This window comes from Schistocerca nitens, chromosome 2 (assembly GCF_023898315.1).
Source record: "Schistocerca nitens isolate TAMUIC-IGC-003100 chromosome 2, iqSchNite1.1, whole genome shotgun sequence".
Taxonomy (NCBI): Eukaryota; Metazoa; Arthropoda; class Insecta; order Orthoptera; family Acrididae; genus Schistocerca; species Schistocerca nitens.
Window position 1 is genome coordinate 1,027,133,300 of NC_064615.1, and position 25,465 is coordinate 1,027,158,764.

Consider the following 25,465-nt stretch of genomic DNA (forward strand, 5'->3'; position numbering starts at 1 on the left):
TGACAACCATGTGCTGGTGTGCACTTTCAAATTATACAGCTCCCCACAAAAGGTAAATACACACCTCAGGCCCTATGGTGGTAGTTGATGTAATCAATAAGTATCCTCCTCATCATTCAGTGAACCCACTCCATCCTTCTATTTGGTTGAGGATGAAGTGGGCTAGTTCTTAAGTTTTTACTCTCGACAACCAACATCTCTCCTTCATCATGTCCGACTTCAACACCCATCTGTTCACCAACTGTGGCAGCCTGCTTGTCCAGCATCAGCACCATATCAATATAATGAGAGAAATTTATTGTTATAGTCAGCACAAAATGGTTCCCTGGTGGAGTTCAGTTAAACCATCCTAATACATCTACCAGACTGAATCAAAACTTGTCATGCATTGTGGTCTTAGAGAGTCTTGTGCCTGTTCATAGATCACACCTTCTGTGTAGCAATCTTCCTCTTCTTGAATCTTTAATGTGCTGCCACTAGTGTTTACTTTAACCGCTTAACCATCTAGATGCCAAAATTATCCACATTGATGTGCATTATCTTGCTTCTGTCCTTTTCCTATACATGTACAACACTTCGTCTCACTGAGCAATGTGCTACACCCAATAAATCACTACTCTCTAGTGTTTCCATTATACACACCATCCCAGCTAGTAAGTCAGGCTCCACACTCACCCACAGTGTCTTCATAATGTCATTTGACTCACAGTCATGGAATTAAAGCTTCATGTCATTACTTGAGGTTTAATTGGCATTACTTGAGGTTTAATTGGATCACCTCCTACTGCAGATGCTCCTCACAACAGGTCAACATTGAAAACAGCTTACCCTCACTGGAATGTCTTCCCACTAAGTTTCACTTCATGCTGTCAAAGGTCAATTATGACATGATGGTGATGCAGAAAGTCTTAACACTAGTATTGTGCTGTAGCCCTCGCTTACATGAGAGACTGCTTCTAAACTTAGTTGCCCCCAATTGAAAATTTACCATTGCCAACTCCAATGGCCATACAACGTTATCCCCCACCCCATGCAAACTATAACATGGTGGGTCCCATTGCCTCTTACCTATAAAAGAATTTCCCAAGCCACTAGCAGATGGGACGAACCTATTACCATCCTGTGAACCCCTATTGTTATTCCCATAATAATGCTGATGGTTCATACCACTCCTGCTGTGTTGGCAGCACTGCATTGGTACATACCCTGTACACCTGTAGTTAAAGCATTTTACCTTAGCCATAAACACACTTCCTGCATTTCTCACTCCTGTTGCAACATCATTTACTGCAAATTCCATTGCCGGTCTCACTGCTGTATGGAGATCCATAGGTGCATCAATGTGCACCCTCTTAGATTTCCAATGCCAAACCCCTCAGGAATGCATCGAGTGCTCTTTGCTTGGCGTCCTGTAACAGCAACTTGTTCACCTCATTACTCTGTTTTAATTCATACACAGGCACATTCTTTTCTCTAATTCCATCTGAAAAATCCTCTGTTGCTTCATTAGACCTTTTATCAATAACATTAATCTATCATCAGTGAGAGGCAGATCCACTGCACGCTGATATGGCAGGCTGATGATGGTCAGTGGCAACTGGCCTCTGCCCCAATGGGATGGTATTTGTGTTGATGCCCTTTGAGATAACTACCATGCACAAGCCATGACCTTGTGCCTCCTGGCAGGGCTCTGGCAGCAGTTGGTACAGATCGCAGGTCCTCTGCATTGTGACACCAAGTCACCCAGGGCAGACTTTAGTAAGAGACATGGCCCAGTCCTGAATCCATGGCTGCAGCTGGTGGCACCCATTCATCACATCTAGTGTAGCCCCAGCATCATGGTAGTACTGCTACAACAGTACCAAATGAATCTTATCAAAGTTCACAGTTATTACAATTTGAAGGAAGGCAACTTCTGGCTTAGATCACATTTGTAAAAACTTTGTTTGCAATTACTTATTTTTTTAAAAAGAGTTACCATCATCTGATCTGTGAACAGTGTACAAAAGTGTAAAGCATCACAAATACATAGATTGAATTATTATTACACTTACCTCAGTAAAGTTTAATACAAGTGCCCCTTTAGAGATGTAAATGTACTCGATATCTTAGCTGATGTAAAATGCTTTGGCATGTCAAAGTTAAAACAAGTACTTCAATATGTTTCAGCATGTGCCACATATTACAAGCAACACAGTACATCACTGATCAACATCACTACTGAACTAACACACAGTGAAAGTTACTAGGGAAAATATTGACATTTAGTCCCACTAGAGGTTGCTTGTGTATTCATGGCACTGTCAATTGCAATTTCACTTACATAACTTTGATATAACTATGATAACTGGTATACAATTATAAAATTTTTGTAGCAGGAAGATGATAAAATATTTTCCAGAACATCAAGAGCATACATTACTTCACAGAGGTAAAACAATAACTTGAAAGAGACAGTTTCAGTAAAAAATGTTATCTGGTGTAGGTTATATACTTTTTTAAAGCAGGTAAAAGCTAAAATATAAAAGGAATATAACTATGTAGAGGTAAAGCACTAAGCTAAAAGAAACAAGATGTTGTTAAGACTGCAACTGTAGTAGCCACCAGAAAGATCGCGGGAGGCGCACATTGGCACGGCGCGTCACGGACGGTAGTTGCCGCAAGTAGAGTCCCGTCCACCAGAGGGCACGCGAGAATTCGGACGCGACCTCTTCCGGCGTAACAACAAGAACAACAACAACAACTCCGGCAGCACGGGCTGTGCCCAGAGTTAACATCGGGCATGCCTAGGACACAGTCCCGGTCTACGCTAAGTGAAGTGCGACGTAACGTGAACAGTGTTACTACACAATTGGCGACGAGTAGGGTCGTTCTTTCGCGTGTTGCGTCGTTGTTCCAGTTTCGCAGTTTCTCCATGGCATGGAGGATTTGGTGCGGGTTTTGGGTGCGCAGCAGACGGAGCTCATGGCCACCATGAAACAAGTGCTTCCGGCGTTGCTCTCCACGCCGTCTGCTCCGGCGCAGTTCCCTCCTCCCTTTCCCCCGTATGACGAGACGGCGGAGGATTGGGACGCATATGAACATCGCCTTCGGCAGCATTTCCAGGCGTTTCATGTTGCCGATGCGGAGGTATGTTGTGCTCTCTTCTTGTCTTGGATATCTCCCTCGCTGTATCAAGTTTTGCGGCAGCTCGCGCCGTTGCAGGAACCCTCGTCCTTGTCTTTTGACGCATTGTGTTCATTGCTGTCTTCATATTATCGCCGCCACATGCATGTTGTGGCGGCTAGGGTCAGGTTCTATCAATGCAAGAAACAGCCCCATCAGTCTTACCGGGTGTGGGCCGCTACCCTGCACGGTCTTAGTCGCAAGTGTCATTTTGTCACGGAGCAGTCGCGAGAGTCGTATGCCCACGTTATGGTACGCGACGTCATTGTTCGTTCGACCCTGGATAGGGAGGTCCGGCAACGGGCCCTGCAGTTAGAAGACCCTTCCCTCGAGGAAGTCTTGTCCATTGCTCAATCGTATGAAGTCTCTCACGCAGCAGGTCAACAGCTGGAAGCATGGTGCGACGTCGCGGAGGTTCAGGGCGGCGTGGCCGCGTCCACTGTGTCCGGGGTGGACGACGTGCGAGCGGTACAATCCGGCCGTTACGGCCGCTCCCGCACGGCGCGTAAACAAAATTCCGGCCGCCGGCCCCTGTTGCCGTCCTGTGCGTCGTGCTATATACATCACGATCGGTCAGAGTGCCCCCAGCGTTGGGCCATTTGTCGCAAATGTAATAAAAAAGGTCACATTGCTAAAGTTTGCCACTCGGCCTCAAAAGAATCGAAGGACGCAAGTACAGAGGACATGGACGTTGACATTCAGGAAGTTTCATCGGGCCAGGCTCCCGACGCATCGGCACACAAACTCTTTATCGAGGTGTCGGTTCGGTCGCGCCGGTTACAACTGCAAGTAGATACGGGCGCGGCAGTTTCGTTGTTGAATGCACAAACTTATTCCGACCTTGGATCGCCCACGTTGGCGCCAGTTTACCAGCGTCTACGCGGTTATGGTAAACAGTTCATTCCCCTACTGGGTCAATTCACTACCGACGTGACTTACAAATCAGTCACTCGGCCTATTACTTTCATTGTTGTCAGTGATGCGAGCTCCGCTAACCTTTTTGGCCTGGATGCCTTTCAAGCTTTCAGTTTTTCTATCGCTGACACCATACAGTTGGTCTCCGAAGACGTTCCCTATCACTCATTGGAATCATTGATCTCAGACTTTCCAAATATTTTTGAGGAGGGCCTGGGGCGTGTTTCATATTTTGAAGCTCACTTAACATTGAAGGCGTCGGCTCGCCCGCGTTTTCTACGCGCGAGGCAGATCCCTTTGGCTCTCCGCCCTCAGGTAAAGGAAGAGCTAGACCGGCTGACAGCCCTAGGGGTTGTTCTTCCCATTTCTTCCAGTGAGTGGGCTTCGCCCCTCATTATTGTCAAGAAGCCCTCAGGAAAATTACGTCTTTGTGGTGATTTCAAGGCCACCATTAATTCCCAATTGGTGGTGCACACCTATCCTTTGCCTCGTGCTGATGACTTGTTCTCCGCCGTGGCGGGAGGCCAATATTTTTCGAAAATCGATCTGTCGGAGGCTTATCATCAGATACCACTTGATGAGGACTCCAAACGGCTGGCGGTCATCAACACCCCATTTGGCCTTTACCAATATCAGCGGTTGGCCTTTGGAATATCCAGTGCCCCGGCGATATTCCAGAGTTATCTTGAGCATGTCACGTTGACAATCCCTCATTGTATTAATTACCTGGATGATATAATAGTCACAGGCTGCAGCATGAAGGAACACTTGCACAACCTTCGCACCCTCTTTCTCAAATTCAGGTCCGTGGGCTTGCGTTGCAACCTGCATAAGTCAACCTTCTTCCAACCGTCCATTGAGTATGTGGGCTACACCATATCTCGGCACGGCATCCAGCCACTAGGAAGTTTGGTCCAAGGTATCGTCAACCTTCCTCGGCCCACTTCGCTGAAAGAGTTACAAGCTTTTTTAGGCAAGATAGCCTATTACCACCGGTTCATTCCCAGGGCTTCCACTATAGCCCACCCCCTGTACTGCCTTCTGCACAAGGGTGTTCCTTTTGATTGGTCGCCTGCATGCGAGCGAGCGTTCACCTCGTTGAAGGGCCTCCTCACGTCAGTCCCTTGTTTGGCTACTTTTGATCCCCATAAGCCATTGGTCCTGGCTACAGATGCTTCGCAGTATGGGGTGGGGGCGGTCCTGGCCCATCGCAACGCAGATGGTTCCGAGCAACCACTGGCGTTTGCGTCTAAAATGCTTAGTTCCGTGCAGGCCCATTACTCCCAGGTGGAAAAAGAGGCTTTGGCCATTGTCTACGTTGTTACCAAGTTTCACCCTTTCTTGTATGGCACGAAGTTTCAGTTAATCACTGACCATAAGCCGTTAATATCGTTATTTGGCCCTGCCTCTCAGATTCCAGATAGGGCGGCCCACAGACTACAGCGCTGGGCCTTGTTCCTCTCTAAGTACCATTATGACATTCATTTTCGCCCTACAGGACGGCATGCCAATGCCGATGCTCTTTCCCGTCTTCCGGTGGGCCCGGATCGTACGTTCGATCAAGAGGAGATTATGTGTTTTCATTTGGATGCGGCGTCCCGCCAAGCAGTTGATGGCTTCCCGATCACTAGTTCTCGAGTCGCCAGGGAAACGGCGGGTGACCCGGTTCTCCGGCAAGTAGTTCGCCTCATTCAGCAGGGGTGGTCATCCCGCCCTCCAGGCCGGGCCTCGGACCCTCTTCGTAATTATTTTCTTCTACGAGACCGCCTCTCGGTCTCGGAAGGAGTTCTCCTTCTTGCTACCGATGATACAGCTCCTCGCGTGGTTGTTCCTGCAGGTTTACGAAGGGAGGTCCTCATGTTATTACATGCGGGACACTGGGGTGTTTCCCGTACTAAAACCTTGGCTCGCAGACATGTGTACTGGCCCGGTATTGACAGAGAAATTGAGCACTTGGTGGCCGCCTGTTCCCAGTGTGCGAGCCAACAAGCATCTCCGAGGGCAGCGTTCTCTTCATGGCTGCCGGCAACCCAAGCATAGGAACGTGTTGACATCGATTTTGCGGGCCCGTTTCTCAATGGCTTTTGGCTCATTGTCATTGATGCTTATTCCCGATTCCCATATGTGGTTTGCTGCTCCTCAACCACTTCAGAAGTTGCAATCCAGGCACTAGCAAAAATCTTTTCTGTGGAAGGTCTGCCAATCACCCTGGTCTCAGACAATGGACCGCAGTTTATTTCGCAGACCTTCCAGGATTTTTGTAGGCGCTTCGATATTCGGCACGTTTGCTCTCCCCCCTTCCATCCACAATCGAATGGGGAAGCCGAGCGCATGGTGCGCACATTTAAGACACAGATGAAAAAGTATGTGCATGAATTTCCTGCAGAGGAAGCATTGACGTTTTTCTTGACGGCATACCGGACCACACCAATGGGAGAACGCAGCCCCACAGAGCTCCTCCATGGGCGTCAACCTAGGACTCTTCTGCACCTCCTCCAGCCTGGTCCTCGCCAGTCTTCACAAAACGGAGTACCTGGCTTTCCACTGGGTATGTCGGTCTGGGCCCATGGGTTTGGTCGCAATCCACGTTGGATACCGGCGGTGGTCCTGCGCCGAAATGGCCGCCGGCTCTATACCTTGCAGGCGGGGGACCGGGTGGTACGTCGTCACCAAAATCAGCTCCGTCCACGTTCGGGCACCCACCCTCCGACCTCTCGGACACCAGCTTCCCCATTGCCGGCACCTGTATTGGTTTCACAGGGGACGTTACCTCCTCTCCCCGCTGTGACTCTGCCGCACGGCGATGGTTCTCAGCCTTGGCAGCCTCCAGTAGCTCTAGCACTGGCATCGCCATCGCTCGAGATGCCCTAGCGAGAGCCGGCCCCCCTAGCAGGCCCGGTTTCGCAGGAGGCTAGTTCACCTGTGGTCGTCCCTTCCCCTTCGTCCCCGTCACTGGGTCTTGCCCCTCCCGAGGTGGAACAGGATCCGGAGTTCGACAGCTTGTCGCCCATTCAGTCCCGGGCTCCGGTTGTGGGACGACGGGGGCCTCTTCGTGTGGGTCACTTCCAGCTGTATTCGAAGGTTCTGGCTCGAGGGTTGGCAGATCCCCTTGACTCTGACAATCCAATGGATGTGGAGGTCATCGCTCCTGCCTGACACTCCACCTTCCAACGCAGTGGATCACAGTGGCTTCATCCCCCGAAGGAGGAGGAGTGTAGTAGCCACCAGAAAGATCACGGGAGGCGCACATTGGCGTCACGGACGGTAGTTGCCGCAAGTAGAGTCCCGTCCACCAGAGGGCACGCGAGAATTCGGACGTGACCTCTGCCGGCGTAACAACAAGAACAACAACAACTCCGGCAGCATGGGCTGTGCCCAGAGTTAACATCGGGCATGCCTAGGACACAGTCCCAGTCTACGCTAAGTGAAGTGCGACGTAACGTGAACAGTGTTACTACAGCAACCTAAGTAGTATTTCAACTTCCTGTCTATATATAATGTCAGATATAATGAAAAAAGCATGCAGTAACATTTATTGACAATTGTCTTGTGCAGCAGAAACCTAATAAACAACAAGATTGCTGGGTATAGAGCACAATATGTAACTCATTACGTAGGTGACCATCCGGTGTGAATACTTTCAGTTTGATTGTAAAGTTCACGATATTTTCATAGAGAAGCTAAAATATTTTGATATTAGAAATCATTCAAGCAATGGTGTTCATCATCTAAAAGGATGCAGTGTGTTGTATTAAGAAATCCACTGAGTGTACAAAACCAAGCAGTTCCTTAAGAATGGTGAATAATTACTACCAGTGTTCCACAAGGATTGGTATTTACTTTGCTGTTGTTATATGTAAATGATATGCCATCATATATCCAAGAAGCAAAAATAGTTTTCTTTGCTGACAATGCAAGTGACAATGCAGGTATTATTACAAAAGGCTAATGAAGCAACCTTAATTCTTGAAAATGTAAATAAAATTTTACTAAAAATTAATAACTGGTTCTCTGCAAATGGACTCTCTCTCTAAACCTTAATAAACTGCAGAACATGCAATTGTATACTCCACAAGGCCTAACAACAACATTACAAATAATTTGTGGATGTAAAACACTAATTGAAAAAGAATATTCTAAATTCTGTAATGTTTATATTAATAATGAACTACACTCCTGGAAATGGAAAAAAGAACACATTGACACCGGTGTGTCAGACCCACCATACTTGCTCCGGACACTTCGAGAGGGCTGTACAAGCAATGATCACACGCACGGCACAGCGGACACACCAGGAACCGCGGTGTTGGCCGTCGAATGGCGCTAGCTGCGCAGCATTTGTGCACCGCCGCCGTCAGTGTCAGCCAGTTTGCCGTGGCATACGGAGCTCCATCGCAGTCTTTAACACTGGTAGCATGCCGCGACAGCGTGGACGTGAACCGTATGTGCAGTTGACGGACTTTGAGCGAGGGCGTATAGTGGGCATGCGGGAGGCCGGGTGGACGTACCGCCGAATTGCTCAACACGTGGGGCGTGAGGTCTCCACAGTACATCGATGTTGTCGCCAGTGGTCGGCGGAAGGTGCACGTGCCCGTCGACCTGGGACCGGACCGCAGTGACGCACGGATGCACGCCAAGACCGTAGGATCCTACGCAGTGCCGTACGGGACCGCACCGCCACTTCCCAGCAAATTAGGGACACTGTTGCTCCTGGGGTATCGGCGAGGACCATTCGCAACCGTCTCCATCAAGCTGGGCTACGGTCCCACACACCGTTAGGCCGTCTTCCGCTCACGCCCCAACATCGTGCAGCCCGCCTCCAGTGGTGTCGCGACAGGCGTGAATGGAGGGACGAATGGAGACGTGTCGTCTTCAGCGATGAGAGTCGCTTCTGCCTTGGTGCCAATGATGGTCGTATGCGTGTTTGGCGCCGTGCAGGTGAGCGCCACAATCAGGACTGCATACGACCGAGGCGCACAGGGCCAACACCCGGCATCATGGTGTGGGGAGCGATCTCCTACACTGGCCGTACACCACTGGTGATCATCGAGGGGACACTGAATAGTGCACGGTACATCCAAACCGTCATCGAACCCATCGTTCTACCATTCCTAGACCGACAAGGGAACTTGCTGTTCCAACAGGACAATGCACGTCCGCATGTATCCCGTGCCACCCAACGTGCTCTAGAAGGTGTAAGTCAACTACCCTGGCCAGCAAGCTCTCCGGATCTGTCCCCCATTGAGCATGTTTGGGACTGGATGAAGCATCGTCTCACGCGGTCTGCACGTCCAGCACGAACACTGGTCCAACTGAGGCGCCAGGTGGAAATGGCATGGCAAGCCGTTCCACAGGACTACATCCAGCATCTCTACGATCGTCTCCATGGGAGAATAGCAGCCTGCATTGCTGCGAAAGGTGGATATACACTGTACTAGTGCCGACATTGTGCATGCTCTGTTGCCTGTGTCTATGTGCCTGTGGTTCTGTCAGTGTGATCATGTGATGTATCTGACCCCAGGAATGTGTCAATAAAGTTTCCCCTTCCTGGGACAATGAATTCACGGTGTTCTTATTTCAATTTCCAGGAGTATATATTGGAAGTTATGCATTACAGATTTTCTGAAGTGTCCTGTTAGCTCTGCAATATGTGTGTTAAAGATAAAATCCGACTTTGAAGATGAAAATGTCAAAAGTTGACATACTTTTTTTTACTGTAATACTCTAATATCATAAGCCATCATATTCCGGGGCAACCTGCAATTGAGGAAGAAAATGTTTATTGCACTGAAGCTTGTACTATGGATAACATGTGGTGTCTACACTATAATCTCTTGTAGACAGCTGTTTAAATTGGTGGGCATACTGACAACAGCTTTCCAGTGAATTTACTGCATTATGAAATTGTCAACATTAAATCATAATTCAAAAACCACATTGATATTAATGAATATGATAAAAGACCTACATTATCCTTTACCCAGCCTTAGTGTGGCACAGTAATGAGTGAGGCAATTAGCCATAAAATTTTTGAGTCAGTTCAGTTACCCAGTGATGTTCATAAGTTAACTGATAATAAATTAACTGAAATCATATGTACTTGACAGCTCATTCTACTTCAAAGAGATATTTATTAATTTTTAAAACATTGTTTTTTTGTGTGTGTGTGTGTGTGTGTGTGTGTGTGTGTGTGTGTGTGTGTGTGTGTTTGGGAGTAAGAGACAGAGAGAGTAGATAATCTCCAAGATACCATATTTTTCGCTGAGAAGATGTAGTATAATTATAAAACTGACTCATCATAGTGAGAGACTGCAATTATGATCCATGGAACATACAAGTAACTGAACTAAGACCCTTCCACATCTACACGTACATTTCAGTTCAAGAAAATTCTGCAAGTCAGTGTGTCACAGAGTGCAGTCATCATTTACCCTTCTTCTTGATCCATTTGCAGATGGGGCAAAGGAAATTTTCTAGTTTTATATAATAAAATTTACTAACAGGCACTATTTAACAAAGTGAACAAAAGGATTCCCAAAGGGACACGTGTTTGTTTGACCCATGGGAGAGTGTAACAGGAATGCTGAAATTCTACACCCATCACTTTCCTTATGAGCTTTATTGTGCTCAAATGTAGTCATCCATATTGCCACTCTTACTGCACCAGTCTTACATCCTGGGTTACAAACAATGAATGACACAAGAGCTGTTGCATACCACCTTGATGACATCCCAAGTAATGATGTGTACTTTTAAAAGATGTGCCCTTTGCTGTACTTGTTTCTATAATTTGTAGAAGTTCCTGAAGTAACCATTTGCTCTAACATGCCAGGTGACTAATTTTTATCTTATGAGCTTACATCATACAGAAAATGTATGGTACATTTAAAATGCCAGAAAAAAATAGTGTGAATTCTTTGTGCCATTATCCATTTGTTTTGCCTAAAGTGAGCAATATTTTGTCAGTAACTTTCATTATTAATTTTGAAATATTATTGGCCTCTTTAGAATTGTGATCAACACTAGTTAGGAGAGAACAGAATAGATTCTCTATGTGTCTGTCTAATAATCTCAGAATGGAACTCGGCAGCTAAGATAATAATTGTGATTGACATATACTCACAACAAAATTTTTTATTGTAAATTTAACACTGTAAAAATTTCATTTAAGAAAAATGTTTAATTATTTCATGCATAAATCCTTAAATTAAATTCTTGACCCCAAAGTGTATCCTGGTGCATTCACCCTCTCTTACATTAATATGCTTTGTATGTGTGTTTATTTAGGGAGTCCTTTTATCTGTGCCTGAAGCAACAGAAGATCTGCTTTCAATGAAGCGATTGTGGGTCCATGAGGTGCTCAGGGTTTACTATGACAGATTGGTGGATGATGCTGACAGAGACTGGATTTTTGATACCTTACATGATGTTGTAGCTGAGCATCTGAATGAAGACCTTGATAAAATGTTTAAGCACCTGCTACCAAAAGGACAAAAAAGGGTAACTGGATGTTCCATTTTATCATCATGATGATTTAGGCTTCAGACTTTTAAGACTTAACCTTGGCTAATGTTTTTTGGCCTCTTACTTTATTCTGACAGGTTGGTGAAAGTGAATTAAGAAATCTTATTTACTGTGATTTTGCAAATCCTAAAGCAGACTCAAGAAATTACCTTGAGGTTTTAGATTTAGATCACTTGCGCTCAGTATGTGAAGGATATCTTGCAGAATTCAACAACATGTCAAAGAAGCCTATGAATCTTGTTCTCTTCAGGTAATTATTTAAATGCACCTACAATATGGAAATCACTTGGTAAAGAACATTTTCAATAATGTTTAGTAAAAAAATACTTTTACAGGTTTGCAATAGAACATCTTTCTCGTTTGTGTCGCATTTTAAAACAGCCTCGCAGCCATGGTCTGTTAGTTGGTGTTGGAGGCTCTGGGAGGCAGTCCCTTACACGTCTCGCATCTCATATATCTGAGTATGAGCTGTTTCAGGTATTCATTAAAATTTTTATGATTCAAACATTGATTATGATTATACCAATTGAACTTTACAATTTTAGTACTCTTTTTATCAGACTGTCATAGCCAACTTTGCAAATCTCAAAACTATTGCGAGAAATAAAAATAAATGTACACTCAGGATTTTCATAGTAATATATCCATTAAAATGAAGTATACAGATATGCAGAAATTGCGAAGGATGCTATGAGAATACTACTTGTTTCATCTGTTCTATTTGTGTTTGTGTCTCCACATCTAATTATGTTAATATTTCTGCTTGGATTTTATCTAGAACTTCTATATATATAAAATGCTACGCTACCACTGGGTAATCCATAAATGCACAAAATGGTTAATTTTTATTGATTGAATCCCTGTTAATTAAATTAAGTACCTGATATTTCAAAGCATTTGCCTTCATTTAAACCATGTTTAGTAAGAAACCACCATTTCCTAGAGTGATAATACTGAATGTTGGATTTCTACATCTTTAAACGCATGCTCCGGAACACAAATTACAACACAGATCAGTTTTGAGCACAACTTCAAGTTGCTGTGTTCTACTTTTTATTAATTGCTTGTTTTGGTGAACGATCATTAAGGAATGCTTCTTACCTTATAGGAGACACATTTAGTTGCAGACAGGCACAATTTAAACATAGTTACCTATAGCTTTTGGCTGCAGCCTTCATCAGCAAAAGAGAAACACACACCATTCATACACAAAAGCAAGCACACATCATGCATACATGACTGCCAACTGCAGCAGCTCGGCCAGAATGCAGCTTTCATCTGGGATGCAAGTAGCAATCTGGAGGTGGCCTTGAAGGGGAAGGGATAGTAGTGTACAGGAGGGGAGAGGCAAACACTGTCTGGCAGAGTGTGCAGGAACTAGAATACCAACAGGTGAACTGGCAGAAGGTTGTGGGGCAGGGAGATGGGGAAAAAGGAGCTAAAAAGAAAAGGAGCAGGGAAAGATGGACTGATGCATTGGCAGAGGGTGGCAAACAATGACAGTTGCAGATAAGAATGGGGAGGAGATGATAGAACAGAAGGGTTGAAAACTGTTTGGTGGAGAGTGCGGAGACAAGGATAGCTCCCATTTGTGCATTTCAGAAAAACTGATGGTAGAGTGGAGGAGCCAGGTTGCTTGTGTAGTGAAGCAGCCATTGAAATCAAGATTGTCATGCTCTGCTGCATGTTGTGCCACAGGGTGGTCTATATTGCTCTTGGTCACAGTTTGGCAGTGGCCATTAATCCTGGTGGACAGCTGGTTGGATGCTCTTCTGCATGTTGTGCCACAGGGTGGTCTACTTTGCTCTTGGTCACAGTTTGGCAGTGGCCATTCATCCTGGTGGACAGCTGGTTGGTAGTCATACCAATATAAAATGCTGTGCAGTGATTGCAGCAGAGCTGGTAAATGACATGACTGTTTCACAGGTCGTGTGGCCCCTGATGGGCTAGGATAAACCTGTGACAGGACTGGACTGGGAAGTGCTGGGTCAGTGGGTTGGGCAGGTCTTACAACTGGGCCTCCCACAGGGATATGATCCTTGTGGCAAGGTGGCAGACAGTTCTGCCAAGTATCTGACTCCTCTACGCATAAACTTTGCCAGAGTGATCTCATCCCAGAAGTTCAACACAATTTCCAGTTCTGCTTGAAGTATTAGGACCTGCCCAGAACATTTCCCCTGAATCCATTTCCTTTCTACCCCTATGACACCCCACTCACTCACCTTCTATGTGCTCCCTAAACTCCACAAACCCAACAAGCCTGGATGCCCCATTGTGGCCGGTCCAATATGCTGAGTCTCACACCAGTGCGTTCTTAGACAGGCACTGGACCCAAGACCTAGACCAGAAACAGATCTCCCGTGCCATTTCCCATTGTACCTCAGTCCTCCCACTAGTCCCAAGAACCAGTCACAAAGGAGTGGCCCCTCCCTCAGGCAGTAGTACCACAGACTAGACCAACTGAACTACATCCTTTGCCAAGGCTTTGATTACCTATCATCAAGCCCTGAAATGAAGGACATCCTACCCAAGATCCTTCCTGTCCCTCCTAAAGTGGTGTTCCATTGCTCAGCCAACCTTCACAACAACCTAGTTTATCCCTATGCCACTCCCAATACCAATGCCTTGTCGCAAGAATCATACCCCTGTGGAAGACCCACGTGTAAGACCTGCCCAATCCACCCACCCATCACTTCCCTGTCCAGTCCTGTCACAGGTTTATCCTACACCATCAGGGACTGGGCCACCTGTGAAAGAAGCCAAGTTATTTACCAGGTTTGCTGCAATCACTACACAGCTTTTTATATTGGTATGACTATCAGCCAGCTGTCCATCAGAATGAAGGGCCACTGCCAAACTGTGGCCAAGAGCAAAGTAGACCAACGTGTAGCACAACATGCAGCTGAGCATACCGTATTTACTCGAATCTAAGCCGCACTTTTTTTCCGGTTTTTGTAATCCAAAAAACCGCCTGCGGCTTAAAATCGAGTGCAAAGCAAGCGGGAGTTCTGAAAAATGTTGGTGGGTACCGCCACAACTAACTTCTGCCGTCGAATATATGTAGCGCCACACAGGCATGCTTTGTAGGCACAAAGATAAATACTGGCACCAAAATCTCTGCGTCAGTAAATAAATTTTAAAAAAAAGTGGAAGACGCGCCTTTTTCCTCCGCCCAGAGTTTCGACCACTGCATTTTGGTACATTATCCAACGAAGTAAATACAAATTCTGTATTGTTGATCTTCGAATGTAGCAGCATTTCAATGTACTACGAAAATCCGACTGGCAAGACTGTTTGGGATGTTTGTCAATATGGCCAACTTTACGTTCTGAATTTTTTCCTACCTGTGAGAAGAGATGGTTGCTATTAGGAGCTTTTATGAATTGTGAATCACATGTAGTATTCTCTTCGCCATAAGATTAATACGAATATAAACATTTTGCCATGTATTGTTTCGTGTTTGCTACTATCTCATTTAAATCCTGTCTGCCTAATAAACTACGAAACTAGAGTGAGACAACAGCAAATGCGCAAGAATATACACATCATGTCATGTTTATATTCGTATTATTCTTATGCCTGATAGTGATACAGTCAGAAATGAAGCACGGCAACTGACTAGATTTTTAAATCTAAGATGACTCTAATTTCTGTGCAGAATGTAATGAACTAAAGAGGCGCCAGCAAAGATTTTGGAACGGAGAAAAATTTTCGCTAAAATTTCGTTCAGAACATCATCTATCATACGCAGTCTGTTATTTGGTTCTTGTTGATCATTATCAAAGAAAGCAGTAGTGTAAGTAACAACAAATGTTTCGCTAATGAGACGACTCCTCTCTATTTTTTATTTGTAAGCAGCGGTAGCACGCACAAAAGCAAGCCACGCCGCGAGCGGCGACAGGCCGTAAACACGCACTATCAGAATGCGACAAACAATGCATGACACAGTGCAGTAATGCATTTTCAGCTTGGAGTGACATAAACACCTATAACAAAGAGAACGGCACTTATCAGATCAAAGAAAAATAAGCAATCAATTCAAACCAGACGAAGCACGTGAAAAACGAAGGATATCCGTATAAATACGGACGGAGCGCGTGACGCGTAGCAATGGCTACCTGGTAAACCGTAACTGCTAAGCTTACGACTCGAACCAAACTACTGCAGCTGTATCGTCATTCATTCGACCTAAATTGTGTCTCATATTACAACTAGACGAACTTTGTTTCGATTTGGAGGTGTGACCTAAAACTTTTCTCTCCCCTTGAATTTCGAGTCTCAAATTTCAGGTGCGGCTTAGATTCGGGAAAAATTTTTTTCCTTGATTTCGAGTCTCATTTTTCAGGTGCGGCTTAGATTCGAGTGCGGCTTAGATTCGAGTAAATACGGTAACATGCTTTATTCCAATGGCTACTTCACTACTGATCCATCTGGATGCACCCCTCCACCACCAGTTTTTCTGAACTGTACAGTTGGGAGTTTTTTGCACAACACATACTCCACTCTTGACTGTATCCCAGACTCAATCTACAGTAACTTACTGTTCCCTCACCCTTTACCAAACAGTTTCCTCTCCCTCTGTCGTATCATCTCCTTCCCATTTCTTTCCTCCACCGTCTTTGTTTTCTGCCATCTGCTAGTGCTCCTGCCCACCTCTCCCCACCCCTCTCCTTTTTCACGCTTTTTCCCACACCTCCCTGCCTCACAACCTCCTGACTCTGTGCCTGTTGGCATTCTAGCCACTGCACACTGCCAGGCAGTGTTAGTCTCTCATCGCACCTATACATTACTATTCCTTCCTCTTCCCTGCCCCCTCCAGATTGCTGCTTGCATCCTACATCTGCATTCCAGTCTGAGCTGCCAGAGTTGGCGATCAAGTGTGCATGAGGTGTGGTTGCTTGTGTGTATGAATGATGTGTGTTTCTCTTCTGCTGATGAAGGCTGTGGCCAAAACTTTAGGTAAGTGTCTTTCTGTCTGAAACTTAATGTGTTTCCTTTACAGTACATGGTAATCTATATTCTACTACATTATTGATGTTTTTACCTGAAGTTTTCATTGAGTGCACAGGAATGTTATTTGTCCCACTGGTTTATTTTTCCTTTAAGACATCTAGTGCATATGAATATTGAAGTGTCAGATTCTTACCTGTGAGTTCTTGCTGTAGAAGATTTCAAACAGATGGAGATTCTGTTTAGGCCAGCTAACCTGTTGTCTGGATGTATCCTATTTGTGCTACCAATGCATGGAATAGTATCCGACAATGATACGAATTCCCCACCTTGCCTGAATATTGATAGGGAGCACATGTTAGAGGCACTTGGGTTACAGACCATAGCTGCAGCTTATGTCTGTGCAAGGCTCAGTACCCAAGGCAAAAATGTCAAGTGGCACAACCCTCTGATGAGTGTTTACTGCTAAATACTGTAGCCCAGCTCTTGTTAGCCAGTTTCTTGTTAGTCTCTGAAACCCTTGTTACACACCATTCAATAGCAGAGTCTTTATCTTGCCTAATTTATACTTGTGATTTGTATTGCTCCCTGTTGCATATGTTTAAGGAAACTTTGCTACACTCTGGACTTGTTCTGGTTATCTGTTCACTTTGTGAACTCCACTGTTACATACCTCAGGAATTGCCTGTTTCATTCTGCTAGTCTCTACATTACCACCAGGGGGTTTTATCATAATCTTTGTTTCACATATGCGGTGTAGGATAGAAAAATAATGACGGGAACTTTCTCAACGTGCAGCTATTCCACTGAAGGATGGATTGTGATTTTCTAAAATTGTGGCAACAGCAATAGCAGCTGCAGCAGCACTGTTAACAGCAACAGCAAGAAAATCAGTGGGACTTCCATAAACAATAACAAATGCAGAAAGAGAAATTATGGAAATTCTGCCAGCAACAGCTTAGATGGCTGTTGTAGCTGCTGCAAAATTAACAACAGTCAATGGCTGCAGTTTTCTCACCACCCAGTCCACCATTCGCTTGTTTTGATGACATAACTGAGAGTTGGGAGGTCTATTTATGTCATTTTGTTCTGGCAAGTCATTTACATTACCTTGAACATCAGTATATGCTCTTCCATCTTCTAGAAGAAAACTGTGCAAAGTAGTGCAAAACTGTGCCCACTGTTGGATCCCACTGGTTTGATTTTTTTGTGTTTGTGGATTGCTGACCAACCATTATGGTCACCAAACTCACGTCATTGCAGCTAGGCCTAAGTGTTAAGCAGCGTAAGCAGTCCTACACACCATGGGCTGCTGACTTACAGGCCTCAGCATGCAAGTGTGATGTTTCCTGTAAACAGTGTGCATAATATGTGGCCTTTGTAATCTTTGTTGTTATTATCCATCTTGCACTTACTATAAAGGCTTTAGAGGATCCTAATCCAACATGGAGTGATGTGTTAAAAATTGCCAAAGCTCACGAAGTAGCTGTGTGAGCACAAGTTGTGTACCTCAATTGTTCTGGCATTTGAAGGGAGTTTGCTGTAGGAAAACTAATGTGGAAGTAACACCGAACCCAACTCGGGAACTGGCGGACATCACTCTGCCCATTGACACAGAACACCAACGTCCCTGGGGGTTTTGTACATATCATTTTATATCCTTAACATTATACATTCCCTTTTCCTCTCCCGTCACAGGATCTACTAAATATAGGGTTTTTTGGTGTATAGGAAACTGTCTTGACAAGCCTGAATTTGATCCCCATTGCAAATCAGTTATCATGTCCTTATTTAATATAATATTTTGGGAAACTGTGCCTTTCTCTAGTTTCTCCTGCATAAGCTTAAATTCTTTCCTCAAAGTTTCTAAGTCTTTCTTGGTGTTATCTAAATCGGAAGTTACTGTAGGCGAAGAGATATCAACACTTAGTTTCTCTTCAACCTTTCATCCTATTAATTCTTCTACTTGTTCTTCTAAGCTAATCAAATTTATAAGCTCTGCAGTCATTAGCTTTTCATTGAAGTTCTGTTCTACAGTTTCCACCTGTGATTTGACCCCTGAAATTTGCGCCTATACTAGGGGGAGCATCTTATCTTGTTTCTGGACATTGGTTTTTAGTGTAGTTAATTCTCGTTCGACCATATCAAATGTAGCATTACATACAGTTTTCAAAGAGTCATATTTTTCGTAAATTGTGTTTCCAAATTACTACATTTATAGTCTACATCATATTCTAATTTTTGAACTAACCCTTATAGATGAGCTTCATTTCTTTGTTCTAAATCCTTAAATAAAATACTTATCTGTTTACTCAGGGAATCGGACAATTCTTTTTTTAATTCTTTTTTCCATTCTTGCATCTGATTACTTAGGATATTAACTTAAGCCTCTAGTTTTGTGTTTTGCAAATCTAACTTAGAATTCTGCCTTCAGTTCGTCCTGTTTTGTGTTCTGTGATTCAAACTGCGCTTTGATAAACCTCATTAATTCACCTAAATCTGGCCCCTGTGTTTCAATTCCCATAGCCCCAACAGACTCTATGGATTGATGTTCTTTTTCCATTGTGTTTTGTTTTGCCTTTAATCTAGTTATCATTAAAAGTACACCCACTTATTTCCACAACCCCCACGCTTCATAAACAAGCAAAGGTCAGTAGTAGCTCACCTGGCATTGGTGGAAGGCGGCGTCAGTACCGGTGTATGGCGGTGTCAGCATCGATGGACGGCGGCATCGACGTAGGTGGACGATGGTGTCAGCTTTTGTGGCTGGCTGCATCGACGTTGGTGTGATGCGATGTTGGCATTGGTGTACGGTGGCGTCGACGTTGGTAGATGGCAGCGTCGCGTAGGTAGACAGCGGCGGCAGTTTTTGCGGACAGCGGCATCAGCGTTGGTGTGAAGTGACATCGGCATTGATGTATGGCGGCGTCAGCATTGGTGTACGGTGGCGTCGCCATTGGTGTGTGGCGGCATCAGCATTTATAGACGGCGGCATCGGCAATTTGAGACTAACTGCAGTGTTGTGCAATTTTCTTGATTCCCTTAATCATTTCACCATTTATCAACACAATATTTCTGGATAAGTATCATGGATTGGCTCTTCAGCCTCACTGTTATCAATTGATGTGGCAACTCCCAACCTTTTTTTTTTTTATTTTAGTAGCTTCTTCTTTAATATATCCCCTTCTTTCTCAGGTCCTTTCTTTACGGTCACCATGTCCTTGAGGTGGCCCGGTGTAATGTTAAGCTCTCTCTATACAGCTTAAGCGTTTTCGTGAACTTACTTGTTGAAGAATGCTGGTTCTGCTTTCTTGGAGCGCCAATGTCTTCTGCTTGCAACGGACGCTTCTCTGAAGATTTCACTGCTAGGAATGGGAAATTTTCACTCTCTCGCTCTCTCTCTTCTTATTAAAAAAAATACGCTACTCTTGGAATATCATTAAATGCACCAGAACATATTTATTTCCACTTTGTACAAAAAAACTTAATGACATAAGCCCACACATTTTTGGGCACCCAGAATCAGTTAATTACACATTTTTGAACACAGTTAATAAACAAGCTTTTATCGTGGCTGACTATCCACGTCCAGTCCACATACGCTCAACAGCAGTTCAACGTCTAATAAACAGTCACTATTTCGAGTCTCTCCATTTGTTTTTTAGCAATACAGTGCTACATTACGGAGCTTCCTGGCCGTATTTGCTTTCTTGGCAGGTCGCACTGAACACTTAGCAGTGCTGACAAATTATCTCCCTTTCAGTTTCGCCTGCACAAACAATAAATGGGTGCAGTATCCCATGCTCATCCTTACGCCCTGCTTTAAAATAACGCGTGTTCACAACGGCTGGAACACAAGTGTCTCCAGACTTTCATAAAATTCTAGGGGCACTACACTGCAACAACATACGTTTATCATATTAGGCACATTGTGCTGCCACTTACTACCAGGTACTCCATATCAGTGACCTCAGTAGTCATTAGACATTGTGAGAGCTGAATGGGGCACTCTGCGAAACTCACGGACTTCGAATGTGGTCAGGTGATTCAGCGTCACGTGTGTAATATGTCTGTTTGCAAGATTTCCACACTCCTTAACATCCCTAGCTCCACTGTTTCTGATGTGATAATGAAGTGGAAACATGAAGGGACACATACAGCACAAAAGTGTATAGGCCAACTTCATCTGTTTACTGACAGAGACCGCCAACAGTTGAAGAGGGTCATTATGTGTAATATGCAGACATCTATCGAGACCATCACAGAGGAATTCGGAACTGCATCAGGATCCACTGCAGGTACTATGACAGTTAGGGGGGGGTGAAAAAAACGTGGATTTTATTGTCAAGCAGCTGCTCATATGCCACACATCATGCTGGTAAATGCCAAACGATGGTTCGCTTGGTGGAAGGAGTGTAAATATTGAACAACTGAACAGTGGAAAAACGTTGTGTCAAGTGACAAATCACGGTACACAATGTGGCAATCTGATGGCAGGGTGTGGGTATGGCGAATTCACAGTGGACGTCTTCTACCAGCAGGTGTAGTGCCAACAGTAAAATTCAGAGGTGGTGGTGTTATGGTATGGTCATGTTTTTCATGAAGGGGGCTTGCACCCATAGTTGTTTTTTAATGGCTCTGTCACAGCACAGGCCTATATTGATGTTTTAAGCACCTTCTTGCTTCCCACTGTTGAAGAGCAATTCGAGGATGGCAATTGCTTGTTTCAACATGATCGAGCACCTGTTCATAATGCACGGCCTGTGGTGGAGTGGTTACACAACAGTAACATCCCTGTAATGGACTGTCCTGACAGAGTCCTGAGCTGAATCCTATAGAACACCTTTGGGATGTTTTGGAACACCAACTTCATGCCAGGCCTCACCGACCGACATCGATACCTCTCCTCAGTGCAGCACTCTGTGAAGAATGGGCTGCCGTTCCCCAAGAAACCTTCCTGCACCTTATTGAACATATTCCTGCCAGATGGAAGCTGTCCTCAAGGCTAAGGGTGGACCAACACCATATTGAATTCCAGCATTACCAGTGGAGGTTGGCACAAACTTGGAAGTCATTTTCAGCCAGACGTCCAGATACTTTTGATCACATAGTGTATGAGGCACATCCAGAAAGTAACATTCTTGCATGAAAAAATTTTTTGGATAAGGTACAGCAGTGTTTGAGCTATTTTTCAACAGTCACCAAAAGAACTGAGGAACTTGTTGTATCATGGGATTGACTTTTGTATTCCTGTGTCATAGAAGTCTGCTGCCTGTGAATAGTACCAGCATGTGACAGTCATCTTCAGCTCTTCATCACTATCAAAATGCTGCTCATAGACCAGGAATTTCTTGAGGTGCAAGGTGTAAGAAAACATGGACTGTATGCTGAATGCTCAAACAACTTTCAGCGAAACTTCTGCAAAACAGTTGCTGTGTGCTGACCAGCATGGGGACATGCATTGTCACAGAGCAGCACAACCCCTGCAGGAAACATTCCAAGCATCTTGTTCTGAATGGCACATTGCAGATTCCACATTGTTTCACGGTAATGGTCAGCGTTCACTATTTCATCTCTGGGGAAGAAGTCAATGAGCAGAGTGCCCTTCCCATCGCAGAACACTGTACACATCTCTCTCTGCAGCAACATAGTCTGAATTTTGTCTTGACCAGAGATCTACTGGGATACCAACGCATTGGTCCTGTCTAGGAACTCATCAGCATCGTCATGATACCTCTGCAGAAAAGTCAGCGTTGCTCCAAAGTGTTTCATTTTATGCCTGGGTATCAGATTATTTGGCACCCACCTGACACACAATTTCTTGAACAGCAGGTACTTAATGACAATTTCAGGATTGTGATATCTGTGGAAAATAGCTGCTGATCTCCATAATCATAAAGTGAGAGTTTTGTAGGATATGCTGCCACACCAGCTCGACAATTTGATCAGTGATGAGGGACAGTCACCCTCTGCACTCTTCGTCATTGACACTTTGGTGACCTTCAGAGAAAAGCCTACACCAGCAACACATCATCTGTTTGCTCATGATGTTCTGCCTGTAGACTTGACAGAGCTGACAATGATTTTTGATGGGCGCTATGTTTTGTGCATTAAGGTATTTGTCACTGACCAAACCTCACAGGCAGTGGGAGAATGAATAAGAGACACCATTTTGGGGCACTGCCACGTCAGCCAGAATTTGATTGTTATGTCATAGTTACGTTGCGTACATGCAATTTTGCCAACTAAATACATCAACTTTAAAGGGAACAACACCGGGAAACTTACTTTCTAGATGAACCTCATATGAGGTCCATCAAGCAGCAGTAGAAATGGGCTGTGATCCTCTGCACTGCAGAGGGATGCCTGCTGTATGATGGTGTTTGATGTAGTAGTTATGTGTACTTGCCTAAAGACGCTGACCTGTAATGGCATGCCTATGTTTCCTTACAGCACAGGGTTAATGCCACAGAGAGAGTCATTTTGTTAGTTATGGACTTTAATGAATGCCAGTCAGTAGTTTCTCCCATGTACTCCCTGTACACTAAAGCTCCTCCACATTGCACATTGGGGAATTGCAAAGTGAGGGCAATAGTCTAGTGTCATGTGTATTGGGCAGGGATTGACATTGCCATTGAACCCACCATCCTGAAATGTGATGCCTGCACCCACAAACAGTCAGGTCCAGAGGTCCAGCACAGCATTTCAACCTTTTGGCTATGTTCTTGACTATCCCCGGCAAAGAATGCATGGTGATTTTGCTGGCCCAGTCAGGAGAGCAATGACATTGCTAGTTGTTGATGTCCTCTCTAACTTTCCACATGGCACACAGATGGCTGCAACTATTACAGCAGCTACTATCGATGACCTCTCCGCCACATTTGCAATGGAGGGGTGCGGAGGGGGGGGGAGGGGGGGGGAGGCACATTCCACCTTGGTGTCTGACAAAGGCTCTCTGTTCATGCCACCTGTGTTTCAGCATTGAGCACCTGACCTGCACCCACATACACAACTGGCACTGCTAAGAGTATCCTACGACTTCTACATCACTGGCAACGGGTTATACACAATGCTGGTGACTACTTTGAAGGTCAGTAAAACTTTGAAACATGTATCTATTTTGTACGAGCTGTAAATAAATAGTTGCCACTATTAAAGTTCCAGCCCTCATATATTGTGCATCCAGTTGAAAAGCGGAGCAGGTGGTCGGGACATTCAAAATGCAAATGCAAAAAATAATGACCACACCTGATGCTGGGGAAGCACTCACCACCTTCTTTGCCACCTACTAGTCCACATAACGATGCTGAAATTTTACTTGGGTGTAGACTCCACACCATGTTCAATCTGCTGTGCTCATCTCAGTGGGCTTACAAACCCTGTCCACAGTTTTTCTGCATGGGCTCCAACTTCTGGACTCATGTTTTCAGCCAAAACCCTGAGTGGACACAGGACATCAAGGTTGGCATTACAGATGTTTGAGATTGTGACTAGTCAGGAGCAGCTTGTCTGGCATCGGAATCAGCTCTGGCTGCAACATGATGTACCCTCCTGCCGCCGTTTCCCCTCTAATGTCAACTGGGCATGACCTCTACAACCACTCCAGGGACAAGCAACCTGCCTCTTACCACTACAGTCTCTGCCCTAATGTTAGTCATTGACAGGAAAGTGACAGTGACTGGCAATGGGAGTCTATAGAGATCGAACTACTTCCTGCCCCTGTGGTGCTTCTAGCTCCAACCCTCACCAGTGTTGACCCCTCCCCTTACCACTGACAGAGGTTAAGTGTTTTCGGCCTATGGTGCTCATGGTGGCTGAACCATTGGTCCTATCTCCATCACATCCTGGCACCCACTCCCCTGCAGGCTGGCCTAGCTGTGTCACGGATCCTGTTGATTGGCCGGTCTCCCCTTGAAGGCACTACTTTCTAACCCAGCCAGGAGCCTCTGGCGGGTATTCCTGTATCACTTTCACCCCTTCCTTGGTGAAGTTGGCTCAGGCCGGAATGTATTGGCCCCAAGTGGCAGTTAAGGGTAGAAGGGGTTTGGTATCCAATGGTGTTACGTGTTTCCCACCTAGCCCAAGTGTTGAAGGGAGAACACATTACAGATACTCAGGCTAGCCTGCCTGGGAAATCGATAACACCATTGTATACCAAACCCCTCCCACCCTTACTGGCACTAGGGGTCAAAACACTCTGGCCTGAGCCAACTTCACCAAGGAAGGGGGGACAGTGAATGCAGGAAGACTGCCAGAGGCTTCTGGCTGGGTTAGAAAGTGCTTCAGAGGGAGACCTACATGAAGTGCAGCAGCTGTGGCAATCATGCCAGGTTGTGGTGCCTCTGACAAATGTTTTCCATGTAATAACTTAGCCTGGCTCTTGCTAGACAGTCTCTCACTGGTCTCTGAAGCCTGTAATTATTCACCATTGATTAGTAGAGTCTCGATGTTGTCTGATTTATGATTGTGGTTTGGATCACTCCCTGGATTGTTGTATGCACTTGAGATAACTTTGCTGCACTCTGAACTTACGGTGTTTATCTGTTTGCTTTGTAAAATCAGCTGTCATTTACCACTGGAATTGGCTCATTCATTCTGCCATCTCTGCGTTACTACCAGTGTGAGTTGCCACACACTATGTTCTACCTATGGTGAGCAGGACAGAAAAAGTGGCCAAAGAGCCATCTCTTATACTTTCATGTATGAGCTGTACCTAGTTTCCATTCTCTGTCCTCTTTAGGTATAGGACATGCATAGTGAAATGACATGTATCAATAATTCTGACTGGCACCTTTGCAACATGCACAGATTCAGCTGAGATAAATACCGTTTCTTATCCTGCATTAACTTACCTCTCAGCTCTGTTAATGTGTGGCCAATCATAATCCCAAAATAAGTTGGCAAAGGTCAC

At 45.0% G+C, this 25,465-nt stretch overlaps 1 protein-coding gene across 1 annotated transcript in view; it reads left to right on the forward strand.

Moving 5' to 3' along the window:
* Positions 1 to 25,465, forward strand: part of LOC126237376 (dynein axonemal heavy chain 7) — a 1,033,797-nt gene that overhangs the window by 502,420 nt on the left and 505,912 nt on the right. Inside the window, exons 33-35 of the mRNA XM_049947460.1 lie at positions 11,368 to 11,580; positions 11,682 to 11,854; positions 11,940 to 12,081. Of these exons, the coding sequence (XP_049803417.1) occupies positions 11,368 to 11,580; positions 11,682 to 11,854; positions 11,940 to 12,081 (528 nt within the window). The remainder of the gene's footprint in view (positions 1 to 11,367; positions 11,581 to 11,681; positions 11,855 to 11,939; positions 12,082 to 25,465) is intronic.